Below are 19,184 nucleotides of genomic sequence, written 5' to 3'. Positions count from 1 at the left end.
TTCGGAGTGGGAACGTCCAACTGGAACGCCCCCGAGGTCGTAATTTCCGACTGGGAAGTCGGAGCATCCACACCACCCTTGTAGGAAATTCTGACCTCAGGGGAAAACAGTAATTAAGCTACTGTTATATTCTGTTTATTTTAGAATTTCTGACGATCGTTTGTGGCAATAAATCAGCGTTACACATAGTATTATTCAATGTTTAGATACAGAAATACTGCTGTTATAGCAAGTTTTTCTGACTTGGCAACTGGAACACTTTAACTTGGGGATGGCGTAATTCACACTTCCTACTTCCCAGTTCAAATGGAATGCACCATTATTAGACATGCACCGATGACTGGCTGATTTATCAGTGCGGATTTCCTTAATTGCAGGGGGATCGGTGATCAGTGATCAAGAGTCAGTGATCAGCCCATCCTTACATATGAAACTGATCTTATATACCTCCAAAAGGTCTGACAGCCTGCTTTTTGTTCTGAGGTTTAAAATTCAGGACACTTCATTGGTTAGTTTAGTTAAAACATCAAGATTTTATTGTTTCACAGGTATTGTTCAATGATTTTCAATAGTACAAGATATGATCACTGAAGGTATATGCAGTCAGTTATAAATAAAATAAAATAAAGAATAAAATTGGTATTGGCCCAAATTGGTATCAGCGGGTCAGGCTTTCTAAAGATTGATGATTGGTGATTGGCAAGAAAATTGTGATCTGTGCACCCCAGCAAAGAGTTGGCACTTACTAAGTACCAGTTTTGTGTTGGTGGAAACACAAAGAACCAGTCCTTAGTCAGGCACTGGCCTGGAACTAGCACCAGGACCAGTTTGGTGGAAAAGGGGTATGTATTAGCTTGTGCTTGCTCTGCTCTGTGTGTCAGACCCTGCAGGTCAAAGTCCACCCGACCAGATACGCAAGACTTCAACCTTTACCTTTAAAGACAGGAATTCATGCACTGAAACAACATTAAAACATCCTGTTGACTTATAACTGATAATACCTACTTAGATGGTGGATCATATTTTACGTAATCACAGACTGAGTGGAGCCTTATTCTGTCTTCACTCACCTCCGTCAGACTCTCTTCACACATACCTGAGAAAAAACGAATGCATGTTTAGTTTATGGAGTAATTTACTCGGGGCTTTGATGCAGAGAAGGAGTAGACAAAAAGACAGAGAGAAAAAAAGACAAAAAAGAGGGTCAATGCCAGTTTTGAGTGTTTGTCTAAGTTGATTAAGCCGTAGAGGAAGATAAAGAAAGGTGATCTTCTTTCTTCATCACAGCCTCGCCTAATCACCTCTAATCAAATGCAAATGATGAGAAGAGGGAATCTTTAATTCAGAATAATGGGAACAAAGAGAAAGATGGGAGAAAACAGAAGAGCTTGTTAGTTACCACCATGGGTTGACTCTCCAGGCAGGTCCTGAGGGGACTTCTTTTAATCTTGCATCGCCTTGGGCAACAGCTACCCAGCCCTAAAGCGTCCGGACTAGATGAAATTAAGAAAAATCAATGAGGCTCTATTCTCTTTGAGGCAGTTTACAATGTTTTTTTTTCCCCTCGTTACCACAGTTTCTTGGCTGCCAGGATGCTGTTAAATTCTTTTAAAGGCCGATCTCACACTTAGTTAAGCAGTGATACTCCTGACAATGTCAATTTGAATAATTAATCCACGCTAGCAGCAGGATTCTTCCGGCTGAGTTCATAGACGTCAATCTATTCAACATATAGGACGAGAGATTTCCAAGCTTCCTGAAGTGATGACATGACAGAGATGTTTTATATTAAATTTAAGGTCCCAGAAGCCTCTCCGCAGCAGGTTCTGTCACTTCCTCAAATAACAACTCCTGGTGTTCTCGGTAACACAGCTCAGGGATGAATGCAGCTCTCTGGGGTGAGGCAGTGCCTTCAGCGGTTCTAACAAACTTCACACAACCCGATTGTCTAGCAAGAACTCTGTTGTATGCTTTTTATTTGCTGCAGCACAGGAGGAACATCCCTGGTAACAGAAAAAATGATACAGTAGCTGTGATTAAATGATCGATGAGGTCATGGGCTTCTTAGAATAATCAAGTTGGCTTTAAGACAGCTGCAAAACAGATTCATTTTCATTTCAGGTGCACCTACCAGACAGCCAAACAGCTTTCTCCACAGCTGTTTTTGCTGTTGCAAGGCTCTTCATTCTAGCCCCTGCTGAACATTTCTGGTTCAAAAAGTTGAAAGTAAACTATTAAGTAAAATCAGGCCAGATGAAACATATCTTGTGCAATCTTCTTCTTCTTTCCCACCAAAGCTTGGTTTGTGCTCGATGGGTCCATGAGGCCTGTGTAGCTACCTGCAGACGAATGACGTCATTTTGGTTTGTGCAGTCCTTTTCAAGGAACATTTCTGAATTGCCACAGGAAACAAAAAAAATAGAAATCTCATCGTGTGTTTTTCTTTTATTTTTAGCAGAAAATGTCTTTTTAGACTCAAAACAAGCCAAATTCACCTGACTAGTCCAGAAAAATGCCCTGTTTCAAGTTATTTAAAGACCAAAATTAGCTCTGAATTGCTTGAAATAAGTAAAAAAAAAAAAAAAAAAGTCGTTTTCGGGTCTACTTGGTTGAATTTGGCTTGATTCAGACTAAAAGACTTTTTCTACTGAAAGAAAATAAAAAAACAGAGAAAAGAGATAGAACAAAAAAAAAAAGCCGTTTTCACAGCAGAAATTAACATATTTACAGCCTGGTTCAAAAAAAAATCTCCTGTCTGAATCGCTAATTTAACTATCAATTTTTTTCTAACTTGGCAGTTTCCGAGCTCTCCCAGAGGCACAGCTCAGCTCAGGTGACTGAAGGGTGCCCCATAGCTGTACTTGAAGCCCCTGTCACTCTGAATATGGCTGTGATAGCCGATATGCTTCAAAAGTCAGTTTCAGAAACAGACAGGTGATGTCCATTAATTACACAGTCTATGGGTTCATCACACAGAGATCGCTGTGATAACCCTATGATGGACAATTCCTGACATGAAATTGCAGCCACTCGGCAAAGCAGAAGAATTGCCTCAAGAAAAAAGAAGTGTAAACAGTGTTAACAACTTCTTCTACTCTAGTTCAGTATTGTGGTAGATGTGTGTTTGCGATACATCGCCCCTTGCAGTTTGAGAACATTAAAAAGTATAAAAGCCACATGCATTTCCCCGTGCTGATTCTGCGCATCTCATTGTCTCATTTCCATGTGTTCAGACAGCATGACTCAGCCTTAATGGTACTTTCAAATAGAACTTGTGAAGGCGTGTCATCACATCATAAACAGGAAAGGTTTGACACTTGAACGGGGTGAAACTGTTGGAAATACAACCTATACAATACAACTGCATGATCAAAGGAAGGTTGTTGTAATGGCTTTACAGTTTTACCAATGAGTGTCCAAACCTTGTAAGAAAAATGACAAAACGTAAACAAAACTTACAACTTCGGCTTACACCAGTTCTGAAAACATTATTTCCCCTAAGTTTACATATCAGAAAACTTTGACTCACAGTGCAGTAAATCCCAGAAGAGGGGATGATCACATGGTCTCTTCTCATGAACACCACAATCACAACTATTTTAACCAGCACTCTCTGCCTCTTTTTCTGCTCACACAGCTGAGTTTATTTCTGTGTGTGCATCAAAGATCTGGAACAGGATAACACCTTAAAGCAACAACAATAACAACAACAAAAAATAATTCATTTGTGGTTTCTGTTCATCACAGGGTCAGCTTCAATTGACACTCCACAAACTGCAGATTTAACCACTTCCATGTCACCTTATATCTTAATGACGAAAGTTGCCACTTGGATAGCGGCCTGTCTTTCTTCTTCTTTGGTGTTTATTGTGCTGAATGGCTACTAATTTTGCTTTACTGCCCTCTAGTGTTCTAGCAGTGTTTTCCAACTCCTTTTATTTTATTTTCCGTCCATCACTAGTCTGATAAGCATGACCAGCGCGGAACTTTGCAGACAAAAAATGAGCCACAGGAACTATAATGTTTAATGTGTGGAATGTTCAACGAGAAACTAAAAGTTCGTGCCAAACCCCAAAATGCCACCTGTTTTGTGCATGTGCATACAGCTTCACCCTCAGATTTGAGGTTAAAAAAAAAAAAAAGTTTTTGTTTTGCTTCTTATTCAGAGCAGGAACACACGACTCTCCTGGAGTGATGTTGTGTGAGTTATCAGCGAGACAAGTGTCCATGAATTTCCTCTCCAATAATTGTGTCAAGTGTTATCTCCTTCTTACGACGAAGTGCTGAACTGTGATTTATTACTTAAACACACACTCTCTGCATGCACATCACTGCGTTAACACTCTTCAAGTTTTTAACGGGGAGTTTAAAAGCAAGAGTGCCGAGAAATACAAGTATGTGAGGGAATTATGTATTAATGACGGCAACTTGTGCATGGCTTTTCTCCTCATACACATTGACCACTTTCACTTTTATGTGCATGCACATACTTTCATCATCCAAAGGCGAAAACATGATGATCATGTTTCTCCGTTCACATAAACACACATACAGAAAAAAGCTCTTTAATTTTTATGTGCATTGAATCATTCATCTGCATGTGCGATCACTTTTTAACCACCACACACATCCTTAAAGTCGACCTTCTGCCTTTCATGTTTTAAAATGCATCAGTAGCTCCACACATGAAAGACTGGCTACTGAGTTGCAATCATTTTCATCCGCTGAATCAATCCAAGTTACTTTTGGAAGGAAATCTATAAGTTGCAAAGTGGGTTAACAACCAATTAAGAGCGGCAAATATCCGAAGATCAAGAGGAGTGCTTGCTCAGAATCCTAAGGATGGATCATCATCTGAAAAAAAGAAATTAAAAAAAAGAAGCACAAACAGCTCAAAGGTGACAGGTCTGTGTGGATCAAACACCCCACACATGGAACTGCAGGTATCACAAAAGCTCCTGACTTCCTGTGAGCATCTCTGTAAACAACACGCGTCTGAAAATAATCTGCTCCTGAATCAGAAATAGAAAATCTGTATGTTTCTGTTAGTTTTTAGGGGAGGAGAAAGAAGTTTAATCATCATGTGGAGCAGTGTCACACACTCCACATTGTGCTCTGCCGTTTGAATTAAGACTTCCTTCGGCTTCTAATGAAGATTGAAGAAACTCGGGTGAAACGAGGCCACAGAAGACTGATTATTTGTCGACTAATAAGATGCTCCTGCAAACATATCCTCCCCGGGATGCACACCTCTGACAGGTCTTGATCAATTTGGATGCAGATGAAGACGTATTCTTTTTAGATATCTGACATGCACCTGAAAACTCTGTTTCCCAGGTATGTTGGCTTTCAAATTAGCGACAGGCTCGAGTGGCGAATGTTCCAAAAGGAAGATGTGACAGGCTAATCCACAGAGAGGAGCGCTCCTGGCTGGATGATCCCCCCGTGAGCCTGACAGTTTGAGCTACGTGGAGAAGTGGGAAACTTGTTTACATCATTATATGAGTGCATTGCGGTGTTTTCCAGCCTTCATTACAGAATGAAGCCATTGATTAAAAAGAAACTGGCAGACAGTTTTCAGTTTCATTAAATGCATCTATGCGGCAAGAAACTTTATTTTTGTCCTTTTTAATATATGCAGCGTCTTCTGTGCTTGGATCCTTCTTCTTTTTTTTTTTTTTCTCCTCGGTAAGGAAAACAGTGCACAGAGATCTGTCCCCCCTGGGAAATCTGGTCTCACGTGATTACAAAAATGAGATGTGGGAAAAACAAATAGTTCATAATGCCCTGCAGAACATGAACCCAGTATATTCTCCTGTTTCAGGAGCTTTAGAACGTGTGCTAATACTTTGCATTTCATATTTGTTTATTCTGCCATCTTCTGCCCCAGGAAATGGTAATTTTTGTTTGTATATGCACATTTGGGTATTTCGATCCATGATGATATTTTCTCTCCTCCATCCAAGGACAATTACCAAACAGTATAGCAGATAACAGTGTTTGCTAGCAGCAAAGGCAGACTTTTGATTAAAAAGAAATAATAGGGAGATATTTTAAACACCTAAAGCTTTGCGCAGACACAGTCCTTTCTTATCCCCACCCCGAGCTCAGGCTTTCCTCTGCATGACTAATATCACCACACTTTTTCTTCACCCATTTGGAAATCCTCCTAAAACAAACTCCTCAGATGCATCTGAGTTTTTCTTTGAACTCTGTTCTTTATCCGTTAAAATCCTGTCCCTGGTAAAGACTCTTTGACTGATCTAAACTTTGGGCTTTTAAGAGCGCTGTGAAGAGTTTTGATGTTGGCGGCCCCTTTGGATGAGATCTGTAGAGGTTGTTTTTTTTATTCCTGAGATTAAGACTTCATTTCCCATGAGCTCCGTCACCCACTGTGATAAAGCTGTGGCTCTTAAAGTGTGCATTAGTTCTTGAAGCCAAATAACCCCTCAATTATTCATATTTAAACGTTTCCATCCTAAGGGAGACTTTTGTTTGTGAACACACACACCAGCTGAAACAGATATAACAACACACACCGTCTGGAACCTGTCTGCAAAGGTGTGTGTGGATGCTTTGAAGTAGCATATGTTCAGCTGTGTCAGCTGTAAGCACCTACATTCACAAACAAACTTTAAAAACAGTCTCAGCTTTGTGCTCTGGTGTTGTTATTTGTCCATCTGTCTCGTGGAGTGAGGGGAAAAGATGCGCCGTGGTAGATTTGTTGGGTTACAAATGCAGGTTGAAAATGCTGCCGGGGAACTGTTTGGTATAATGTGCTTATCCGTCTTCACGGTTGTTGGGTCCCTCGCCTCATCCAAAAGAATTTGCAGGAAAGAAAAATATCCATATTTGGCCAAGTTGTAAGTTGTTGTAACAAGTTGGTCTTTAAATCTCTCTTACCTCAATGACAAAAAAATGCACAGAGAACTTTATCTGCACTACCTGCAAAGAGGGGTTATGTCTTCTTAAATTCAAGTATGTTCAGACAGGCCTTTTCATTTCTAACACACTTCCTTTGATCACTATTCTCCAGGTGATCAGACACGCTCAGCTTGTGCTACTTCTCCCCCTGTATGCATCTGAACTAGGGGTGGGCAGTATGGCCCAAAATTCTTTTATTGGTTTTAATGCTACAAGGCTATGTAGCTCATTGACAAAATATACACTAGAATTCCTTCATCTTTTGTTCAGAATCAGCTCCTATCACAGGTAACTGGCTCGACCGCCTTCTGATTCATCCCCGCAGCGTCTCTTCCCCGCACTTAAACACAGTTGGACGCTCAGCGTCTTCTGGCTTCAGCGGGGAAGTGTAGAGTGGGTTGTTCCACTGTGGAAACTGGACAGTCATTAGATAAACACTGGGCTTTGTCCTGCCCATCGGATGCTCAGCGTCTCTGGGGGTCTATGAGGCAGTGGGCTGGCTTGGACCCTGGGCTTCTGCATGATGATTGGATGATCTGCCTGAGACCGAATCCCTTTTTGATTGACAGTGAAATGAGCCAGTCAGGGATCTTGAAGTATCTTCTGAGTTGTTCTGGACTGATCCAGAGGCTTTATTGATCCCCAGCAAGTTTACCTTTCTTAAAAATGACAAGCGTTGAGGGAACACCGGTAAAATCCCTGGAGAAAACACCCGGTAGGTACAACAGGGTCACAGATCATTTTCTTGAAGAGGAACTTACGTTTAAAAAAAAAAAATCAAATTTATGATGTTGGCCGGAAAAAAATTAGCTTCCCCTCCTTAGCTGACCAGCAGCCGCTACTGGTTCAAAGTATGTGAAAAATGTAGCGGCTCACAGTCCACAAACTACTTTGCTTCAAATGCACTGTAAAAAGGGAATCTTCAATCAGTTGAAGTGATGTAATTTTTTTAAAATCAAACTCAATTATTTTATATCATAAATAGGATGACTGTGTATTACCTGCGACATGATGGACCAGCCACTCTGACGGACTGCAACAGAACAGATCCAGCGTAAGTTGACACATTGATTTGAAAGAAACTTATTTGATCTGTTTGCTGTACTGCAGCACTGCAGATGCATCTGGTGTATTTCAGCCGTGATAGTAAAACATAATAATGTGCTTTAGCATGATGTGGAGTCTCAAGGGTTAATCACTCCATCCCTTTTTTCAAATTGGAACAAATGGACACCAGCTGAGTCTCGTCTCGTCATGCTGTCATGCTCTCCTGCACATCTCCTAACTGTCAAAAATGAGCTTGTGTGTGAGTGTGTGTGTGTTTGCGGATGTGTGCTGGCCCTGATGGAGGGAAACCTTGCCCCATCACAGTATTTACAGTAGAGAAGCCCTCGGGCCTAATTGGCATGGTCAGTGATGGAGCATATGCACTTTCCAGTGGGAGCCCATCTGACAGGGCCACTCGCTGATGACTGCCCACAAACTCTCCATATGTGGCAGACAGAAGGGCCCGTACGCACACTGCCCTTCAACTAATGAAGCCAAGTCACCCTGCTCATACTTCAGCCTTTTAGAGGACTTCATCCACAGTCTGGAGCTGCAGAATTGCCTCTCACTGCGAGAACGGGCACAAACAGATTCACACACACACCAAAGACCACAAGCTCTAAAAGCATAACCGCTCCCTCACCTTCACCTCCATCCAGACACACACACTGACCCACACACTCTGCAGCGCGACTCAGATGTGTTAAAAACATAATTGCACCATTACCCTCACCTTCACCTCCATCTCACACACGTAAACACAGACTCTCAGGAAAAGAAAAAAACAGCGCTATGATGAGACGGGAGGGGGAAACAGAAAGAAGGGATTGGGTCAGAAAGAGGGAATCTGGAGAAGCAGAGAAGCTGCGTGGAGCGAGTATGAATTCAGCCTCCAGCTGGGCAGCTAAATGGAGTTGGTCAGTCATTAGCATGCAAAGGTCTAATCCGGACATTTAAGGTTATTCATTCCCCAGACTAAACCTCCCCTCGCTAAAACACGCCCAGCTCCTTCCTGAATAACTCAAAGTCAGTTCCTTTTCACTTCTTTTTGTTGTACTGCTGCTTATTTTCCACAAAACCTCCTCAACAACAGCCTGCCAGCCACAGGTGGACGGCGAGCGCCACACGTTTTGGGCGTTTTGGGGGGCTGCAGATGTTAACGCATACTTAATAAGCCTGATCACAGGAGCCCCCAACCTCGCAATGTAATTCGGCTACCCAAGGTGCATCTGTTCTGCTTGTACTCACAGGAACCCCATGCTGGTGGAGCTGTTTCACAAAGTCACATGAGTCACACAGTGGCTTGTCTGCTGCTGCAATAACAGACACAGAGGAGGTATCAAAAGGCTGCCAGGCCAAGGGGAAACAGTTGGATATCGGCTGGCTCGGTGACTCGACTCTAAGCCTCTGGAACATTTGGCTGGAGGATGTGTGTGTGTGTATGATATCATTGCTGAGGGTCACATGGAGTACAGACTCAAATCTGAGCGTAAACCTCACACTCAGTGGATGACAGGTTCAAGATAATTCCCAATGATAATCATATTATTTATAGAGTGTACAGATTACAACTGTGTATTATTTAAGTAGTTGCTAGAGTCAAATTATTAACTTGTTAACTGTTTAGCACCAGCACACCAAGTCAAATTCCTTGTGTGTAAATATACTTGGCAAAACAATCTAGTTCTGATCTGATTCTGAAATGCACAGGGGAGCAGTTAGCATCTTAATACAGCATTAGTTAAAACTCCACTGTTTTTTTTTCACAGCTATGAAAGCAACACTGCACTGTTTTTCTGTGGCTTCAACTAATTGTTATTATTATTGTAAGATAAATCTTTTTTTTTACTGACAGCTCTCATGTATTTCACTCAAAATTAAACTAGTTCAGAATTTCAGTAACAGAGTCTGAAACAAAATATCCACCTGCAGTGTGTGAACTTTTGACAGTAACCCACATTAGGACACCACTGTGCTCATCAGTGTGACTTTCCCTGCCCTGACAAATTAAATTAAAGGAGAGGTGAGCTTTTCTGTTCAACTTTGTTAACAACAGAGGCAGACATAGTTTCATATACACAGGCTCATGTTTTGATAATGAGATCAATGTCAGGACACGAAACCTTCCTTTCTTTTTCTCAAAATTCATTTAAACATAGTTGAACAAGTACATATCAAGCAAGCAGGGGTACTTAACCAAACTTAACTTGATGACGCTGATTTAAGTGTGATAGTTTGATGCAATTAGAAGTATTTTGAAAAGGAGGTTGTGGCACATGACAGCACAAACAAACCATAACAACAAAGTTCAGAGGCATTAACAGTACTTTTGGACCATTGTGGCCCAACCAAGACACAGACTTAAACAACTGCAGTGCTTCATACCTTTATATAGTCTAAGTTAACTGCAGAGTGACTGTGGTTTTGTTTTGCCCTCTGCCACTTTTTATGCTGCATCTTTGGTTGATCCTGCACACTTATCCTTTCCCATGTTGCACTTAGTTCCCTATACTTAAAGAAAAATTTGCAGAGGAAACTCTGTTACTTGTCCATGTATGCAAATAGAAAAAGGTTACTAATAATAATAATAATAATAATAATAATAATAATAATAATAATAATAATAATAATAATAATAATATGTTTGAAATAAAATCCAGTGCATAAAAAATTATTAGACCATCCACCATAAAAATGAAAAAAAAAAAAAAAAATCTTGCATCATGAACAACTTTAATTCAGACTCTGTCTTCCTCAGTGGGCTATTTACACCTCACCATTTTGGACAGAAGTTTTAATCTGGACCAATGTTTTTATTCCAAACTGAGACCAGGGAACTGAAATTTTCTCGAAAGTCTGAGCTTTTAAGTTTTCTTTTTGTTTCTTTGTTTTTTTTTTTTTCAAAGTTGCTATGCCTTTAATCAGAGAGGAAAGGAAAGTGGACAGAGTAGCACACTGGGTGAGAGTGGGGAATGACATGTGTGAAACAGACCACAGACTGGATTCAAACCCGGGTCACCCGCTCGAGGGCGAACATTACGGGGCACGACCTGGACCGCTAGGCCATCTGCGCCCCATAAGTCAGAAGTTGTTAAAAAATAACAGAAAATTAAAACACAATTTTCTGTTCAAGAATGACGGTAAATAACTTTAATTTGACAAATGGTACATTTGAGGATTGATAGATGAATAAATATATGAATATATGAATAATCATATATAGAATTTTGATTTAAAAGCAAACACATACTGGTGGATTAACCATTACAGAAACAAGTATAAGTGTTTTGATAATCATCCATCATCTAATTCAGGGCGGTTGTGGAAAAAAAAAAAAAAAAAAAAAAAAAAAAAACTTATTTGGGTGGTTGTGCATAAATTTGTTAAGCACTATTTACGACCACAAACAAATATGAAAAGCATTTCCTATCTCATTTTGTCATATCTGTTTGAACTTTTTAAATGAAACAGCTTTGGTTTTGTTTTGTTTTGTTTTTCTCTCTTCCTGATTTTCACCTTTGATGATGTTGACCTGGGACACCAGCTGAGTAACTCTGCACAGATTGAAAACCTGTATATACACATTTTCCTCCTGAACCAACCTGGAGGGAACTGAGGAATGTTTTCATTTTTTATTATTCTCATTTTTTTCCTCTCTGTTGGTCGTATTAGCAAAGGTATTAACTCCATGGCAAGTAACACAAATGCATCTGCAACAGTCTGAACAATGGAGATAGAAGTGCTACATATCTAAAGCTGATGCGCTGTCATTCACACATGCAAAAGTAAAGACTTGTGTGCTGCTGAATTTCCACTGAGCCCCCCTGGAGGAGAAATTTGTCATTTTGATGGAAATTTCTGTTTAAATAAAGGTTAAATAAAATGAATAACTTAAACAGGATATAAATAAATGAACCAACAGTGTGTTTCTCCTGATAAGGAGAGTCTGAGTCATCGCAGATCTCATTTCTGCTGTGTCTTTACCAATTTCCATCCAATTTCAGGGAAATTATAGAACCTGAAATAAGAAATGTTGAATTTGGATTTTCTAAATTTGCACAACTTTCTGGATTTCTATCAGGAACATGCCTGCCTATTTATGATAGTTGCAAGACTCAGTGGATCTGTTTTTGTCCGGAGGCTTTGAAGGCAGCAGGTTTAAAATGTATACACATGTAAGTTGTTTATTTTTCCCCGAGCAGTGGAAGTATCTGCGTCCATCGCCCTGACTGGTACATACAGCTCTTTCCTGAAAGCAAAGCTGGAGATAAAAATGAAGCAGAGCATCAGAAGTGAAAGATTATGCGGATAGATGTTTCTCCATGGGCAGCATCTCTTCTCGCCCACGCCACATCACCTGACCACTGTGCCACGGGTTGCCCACAGTGCACGAAGATCATCAGATAACTGTCAGAATCCCCACATGATATCCCCACAGATTCTCAGAGTTATCAGTATCGTGAGGGGAAGTCAGAAAACTGCACAAAAAGACTTTATTAAAGTGAAACGGCAGCATTCCCTCTGAAGATTTTCTTGCTTCTTCTGCTTTTTTTCAGAGTTTTCTCCATTTCTAATACACCTCCAGTCACAAAGTAAATAGATTGTGAGTTTCCGTGCTGCTTTACTTCTTTTATGCTCTGAGCAGAATGTGATGTTTCTGCCTCTGTTTTTCCCTCAAGACTTTGGCTGACCCACTTTCCCTCATCCCCTACACCTAGAGGGTGTGAGCGCTATGAGGAGTACTAACAGCGGGGTGTTTAAAATCACTCTGATATGATTAAATAATGAGTTTAAAACAATTAAAGGAGATCATGTTAAACAAAGGGATGTATGGTATTTTGCACAGCAGAGCCAGGCTCACTGTGGCGTGTGTGGGTGGAGATCTTTGGTGTTAAAACGAGCTGAGACTCATCCTGGCGAGATATTTGAAAACACAAACACCTCATCTCACACCGTGATATGTGTCATAAAATCAAACCTCGTCAGGGTCTCGTATGAAATGAGGAGGGATGCGGTTTTAAGACTGTTAAATGGCAGCTCGAGCTTGATGCTCCTCAAACCCACGCGCTAAGGAATGAAGTGCCGTTATACGGTGGAAGCTGCTGAATTGAATCACTCCAAATCAGAAGAATGACTGGAAGTAAATGTTCAACAATGAGTTTAACTTGTTAAATGCTGATGTTTATGAAGGAAATTGATCAGCAAGACTTGTTTGATTAATGGTTAATGGATTTGTTCATATACACCCCCTGTCTGGGCTCTCTGACCTCTCAAAGTGCTTTAAACTGCTGCTCACATTCACACATCACTCACACACTGATGGCAGAGGCTGCTACAGTAAGGGACCGTCAGTGTTGGCTAATCTTATTCATATACATTCACACACAGCTGAACAGCAGCAAGAGAAATTTGTAGTTCAGTGTCAATGATGGTCTAACTCTGAGCCACAGCTTTCTATGAGCTAGAACAAGAGTTTCCAAACTTTTCAGCCTGTGACCTCTAACATTTCAGTGCGGCCCAAAAATCCCAAAACAGACAAATCTGAACAAAACAAAACAAGAAAGTTACTTTAGTTTATCCAGAAAAAAAATAAAACAAAACAAAACTTCTTCATATTTTTTGTGTCATAAACTAATCTGCCATCACTGATACCATCTTTTACCTGGCTTAGTCGCCTCAGGGGTCGTCAACAAAGAAATGTAGAAAACAAATTACACATTTCTGTTTGCATTGTTTTATATATACGTAACCTCTATTTTTTGGTTAATAATTTTACAATACTGAGTGAAATGTGCCTTTAAAGATAGTTTTTGATTTTGGAAGACATCCTGTAACTCCCCTTTACTTGACCAACACTTTAAGAACCACTGAATTATATGGTAAGCATAGCTTGAGAGATCAGTGTTTTTCTCTGTTGAAAACGATTTTTGTGATAAATTTTGTAGTAATATGTCAGGCACAGAAGCTGAGCTGTTAAAAAGAAAAAAAGGACAGCAGAGCAGAAGAAAGACAACAGGAGAGAGATACAGCCCAAGCTAAAGGCTAACACAGGAGCTAATCTGTTTGTGCTAATGTTCATTCCAACCCACAGTCAGCAGTTATTCTGCAGTGGTCTGTTCAAACTTGAGAGTCTATCAATAAAATGAAGAGTGAGGTTACGTTAGCTCTGCTTGGTGAGGTTGGAGTTGGTAGATGAGCACAGTGGCCAGTGGGTGTCAGGCGATTTGCAAAAGCTACAACAGAAGTACAGCCACAACGGAAGTCAAAAGAGGTTAGTTATCCCAACGAAAGTTGTCAAATTAAGTAATGATTATCTTTTTTTTTTTTTTTTTTTAAACTTCATCTTTGATAATAAAGCTTTATGGGGGTCTTGCCTTTTGATATCCTTCCAAATATTCACATTTCTTTATTCTTCAGAAAAATACATCATCTTATATTTAGCTTTATGAATCAATTACCTTAAAATTGAAGCCACATTTATCATAGATGAACGTAAAAAAAAACCAAAACAATCATTTACTTTCACAACTGTCCGTTAGGAAAACTGTCCTGTTAACTTCCGTTGCAGCTGTTGTTGCATTTGCAAATCGTCTGACACCTCCCGGCTACCATAAATATAGACTCGCCAACGTCACACGTTATAGACACGTCTCAAAGCACCAGGCTTTGAGGAACACAGAACAGATAGTCTGCACACCTTAACAACGTTTAAATGTCATCACATTTAAAAAAAATGTCTTTATGTTACTTCAAATAAATATGTTACCTTGTCACGTTACATCCTGGGAAAAGTTTTCTTGAACAAAGAAATGTAGAGTGAAAAAGAGGATCTGCTCTCCAAAACAGATACCTTTGTATGTGGTGGGTCTTTGACTTAAAAATGTCAGGGATGTTTGACCCAGAAAATGCAATCAAAGGTTTATGTCATCTTTATAACAACTGTAGAAGTAGAAGTCAGCTCAATGAGACAATGGGACAAAATAAAAGGGGTGTGACCGAATGAAATCAAACAAAGAGAAAAAAATGGAGAGACTGAAGATGGAAGTTGAAGTCACTCAGACTTTAATATTTAATGGAAACTTAAAGGTGGATGTGGAGATACAACCAAGATGCAACTAGCTCTGTGTCAGCTCTCTGGTCCTAGTTTCTAGGTGGAAGATTTCTGAGGCCCAAACAATCCTCCTGCTATAACTCATCTGTCCACTCTGTGAAATGATGGCTGTCTGACTGCTGTTTGTTTCCCACCATGTCATTTTTATATGGATACCCATTAACCTGCACTGCACACATTTGACAAACAGGCTTATAAACGTATTGTTTTGCTTTGTCTCGTCCTGCAGGTGATCCTGATGTTGACCAAACTCTTTGACTTCAACCTGAACAGCGTGACTGAAAGCTCCTTATGGAGGTAAGCGTCTCACACGACACAAGCCTGTGACTGTGTGGAAAAGCCCGGAGCAGCTACGAGTGTGATACAATGAATCAGTCAGAGGGGAATACTGGACTCATTCCACATTTTTTGATGTCTTTAATCTTGTGGTTTGAACCGCTTTAAGCTCTGCTCTTAGAAATACTCAACACTAACATGAGCTCATAATGTGAAGAAATGAAACAGCCAAAGCCTGAAAAAGAGGCATGGAGTGAAAAGACAGCTGCATGTCCTCAATCAGTTTCAATGTCTTTGGGCAGCAGAAATCTCTTGCATGAAAGTCACTAATCATTGCTGCTGGAGCTGCGAGTGTTATCCTGCAAATTACCTTGACCAGCCTTGAACACAGCACAGCCTTGCTGGCAGCGTCGGCCTGCTTTCTGACTCCACTCTGATGTAACTCTGTCAGCTGCTGTTAGGAAGCATGTGGCTGCATTAAAGAGAAAGTCATATTCAAAGATGACCCATTGGAGTTATCATATGTTTAAGATAAAAGACTTGAGGAGAATACAAGGAGCTCATAGAAAAACTGCTGTATGTAACTGCGCTCATACAGAGCTAATTTTAAGTTGTGGATTACAATAAGGGTACAGTGGCACAACAGTTAGTGCTGTAGTCTCACAGCAAGGAGGTCCCCAAAAGGTTCCCAGTTCACCTGGTGGGTCTTTATGTGTGGAGTTTGCATGCTCTCCCCGTGCATGCCTGGGTTCTCTCCAGGTGCTCTGGCTTCTTCCCACAGTCCAAAAACATGCTCATCAGGTTAAATGGTCACTCTGAATTGTCTGTAGGTATAAGTGTGTATGGAAGGTTGTAGGGCTGGATGATTAATTTAATTTTAATCTTGATTTGATTATGGTTACTTACGATCATAAAAACATAATCTGAAAAAAAAATAATAATAATAATGTGCCTCACGGCGCGGCGTGTATGTAATTTCCTGCACTGCCAAAGCACTGTGAATGCACCTGTGTTGTGTGCGCAGCAGCAGCAGCAGGCATTTGTCGATCAGCAACACATGAAGAAAGCGGTTTACAAACATGGCAGAAAGGGAGCCTTTAGTTGACAGGAAAGGTAGGACTTTTTCAGTCATCTGGAAGCATTTTGGCTTCAAGTCGTCGAACATCCAGCAGATGGACATTACTTGCGGAATTTGTCACGCTGTTGTGTCTGTCGGCCAAAAGAGCCGAAAAAGTGCTAGCTTGTCAGCTTCAGCCAGCGCCACAACGACAACACAGTCTTCCACTGGAGACACTCTTTACAGTGCCACTCCATATTCCAGCTCCAGAGACACCGAGAGATAACGGAGGCTGCTACATTTATGCTAGCAAAGGACATGTGCCCAATTAGTACCGTAAACAACCAAGGATTTCAGAAACTAATTTATTTTTGGTTGTTCTTTCAAGTTGTAGTTCAATAAGTACTCAAGTTTTGACATTATGAATAATAGTGTTTATCAATTGTGATTTCAATATCTATCAAAATAGTCGCAATTATTATTTTTGCCATAATTGTCCAGCCCCAGAAGGTTGTCTGTCTCCATGTGTCAACCCTGTGATTGACTGGTGACCAGTTCGGGGTGTACCCCACCTGTTGCCCTAAGACAGCTGAGGTAGTCTCCAGCCACCCGTACCTCTGAACAGTATGAGTGGGATCAATTTGTGTAATCAATGTTACACATGAAAATCTGATGTTGTGCAAAACATGACTATGACTATTTTATCAATCTACTACACAGTAAAAATTAAACTTACAATTATTTTGAACTAACTGACCCAAGAATGGAGAGAAAACATTGATGTTTACAGTATCAAACCCCACATCATCAAGTTTAGGAATAAAACATTTTGGTAACACTTTATTTTGATAGTCTGTCTATTGACACTCAACGAGCTATCAGCAGGTTTGTAGTTGCATATCAACTGTGTATCTGTTGTTATGTATCAAGACTAGTCAACAGACAAGTAAAATACCTTCAACTATCAGTAGACTATAATGTGCATTATCAATAGATATGTAGTTTCATACCAACAGTTTATCAGTCTATATTTAACAAGACTCATCAATCTGTCACACACAAAGTCAAGCTTTCTCTGGTTTTTCAGTATGTTTTGTAATTCAAATAAATGAGTTTTCCTCCTCTGATATGCAGTTGGGCAAACTTTTCTGTGTTTGGCTCTGTTAATGGTTTGTAGTTTGAACTGTTGTTTACTGTTTTTCACTTTGATTGGATAGTCCTAAACCAGGGCCCTGCTCTACGAAGCAGGATTACTTCCTAGCGAGGTAGCTTTGAGGATAGGTTCCGGATTTCCTGTTCAACGACACAGGATCACTCCTCAGCAAGGCGAGTCTCCATGGCAACATACGCTGAACGGCTAACCTGCTCCGGTGCAGGTTAGGTTCCAGATTGAACTCGCGGACTATAAAAAACCCCGCCCACTGACCAATGAGCCCTCGAAAAAATGGCTTGTCCGTTTTCGAGGATCCCGTGGACATCGGAGCTCACATTGTCCGAGGAGCACTCCGGCGCGCGAGAGTTTTCGGGGACCGCACCTACCCACTCTTTTTTTCGGATGACCACCTTTACGAAAGGTACCGGTTTTCCAGGAAGGGGTTGGTAGTACATGACACTTTCTACAGGTAGTTAAAGGGAATGAAGAACTCTCATTGCCTTAATAAGATCTTCAATGCCAACACTTCTGTTCCATGACAATATTTTATTGCCCATATTAAAATTGTGACAGGAATTCATGTAGGGCTCATGTGGGCTACATATCACAAAAAAATGTAAACACGATAGGAATGAACAAATGAATAAATTCATGTAAGAAATTAATTAGGTATGGTGCATGTTACAGTAAAAGTGCATGGTGAACAGTGCTATTTCAGGATGATAATGGCACAAAAGATTTTTTTTTGGCACAACACCGCATTTAGACTGTCAGCAATTTTCTGCCAGCACTCCTTCGGTACTTTAGCAGCGGCGACGGTGTTGCTTTTAACGTTAATTACATGTTTCACCTCGTCATACTTCCTCGTGATCACCTCCTGCTCCTCCTGTGTGAAATATGCAGTCCTTCTCTCTCCTCCTCTCTCCTCTCCGCCTGCTCTGACGCTCCAGACTGGTGATTGGTCAGATGCAGCGGGCTCCACCTTATATGCGTGCACATGTTCATTGCCTAACTGGATCCACTTATGAGGTTGATAACCAGCGTCGCAAAACCGTGTAGCGAGACCGCCGGCTACCGCACTCAGTTCAGCGAGGTAGCTCCAAGGCTATCTCGCTAGGCTGAACTTGCTTTGTAGAACAGGGCCCAGGTCTACAGATGCTTTGTCGAAAATGCCAAGTGATAGTTTGTTGATCGTTGTCTATATATGTTAACAATAGAATAGAATAGAACTTTATTTGTCATTGCAAAAAGTGCAATGCAATTGCAAATCAATACAATCACCAGATAGTCAACTAAGAAGTTAGACTAAGTAGTTAATATATTGTCTACTGATTAACAGTTAATGTAATCAGTAGTTGAAAACCAACAGAGTATCAACAGGGTCAGTCATTCAATGGGTGAGAAATGGTGGAGGTCTTACTTTCATCAGATTCTGATTCCAACAGATCCAAATTGACAGCCTGTTTACAAAAAGTAAGAGAGGGACACATTATTTTTTTTATTTTTTTTTGTAAAATGCTGTAAAACCTTGGAATGCACCTTATAGTCTACTAATAGTTAGTTGAATTTATGTCACCTGTCTGTCGAAAACTTTACGTTGAATATCTACTGATAGC

The 19,184-nt window shown here is 40.5% G+C and overlaps 1 protein-coding gene across 6 annotated transcripts in view; it reads left to right on the top strand.

Annotated features, from left to right (window-relative positions):
- The window catches only part of sorcs1 (sortilin-related VPS10 domain containing receptor 1), a 344,624-nt gene that overhangs the window by 159,038 nt on the left and 166,402 nt on the right, over window positions 1–19,184 (top strand). For all 6 annotated transcript variants that reach the window (XR_012599518.1, XM_074686239.1, XM_074686234.1 and 3 more), the window contains exon 2: window positions 15,312–15,379. Coding sequence is in view for 5 of the 6 variants with exons in the window: in XM_074686239.1 (XP_074542340.1) it covers window positions 15,312–15,379 (68 nt within the window). In the remaining variant the exon portion in view is untranslated. The remainder of the gene's footprint in view (window positions 1–15,311; window positions 15,380–19,184) is intronic.

The sequence above is a fragment of the Halichoeres trimaculatus genome, unplaced genomic scaffold (assembly GCF_033239565.1).
Source record: "Halichoeres trimaculatus isolate MK-OKI-2021-1 unplaced genomic scaffold, fHalTri1.1 fHalTri1_scaffold_2, whole genome shotgun sequence".
NCBI classification, from domain to species: Eukaryota; Metazoa; Chordata; class Actinopteri; order Labriformes; family Labridae; genus Halichoeres; species Halichoeres trimaculatus.
The sequence above is the reverse complement of the archived record's forward strand: the minus strand, read 5'-3'. Positions and strand labels throughout refer to the sequence as shown.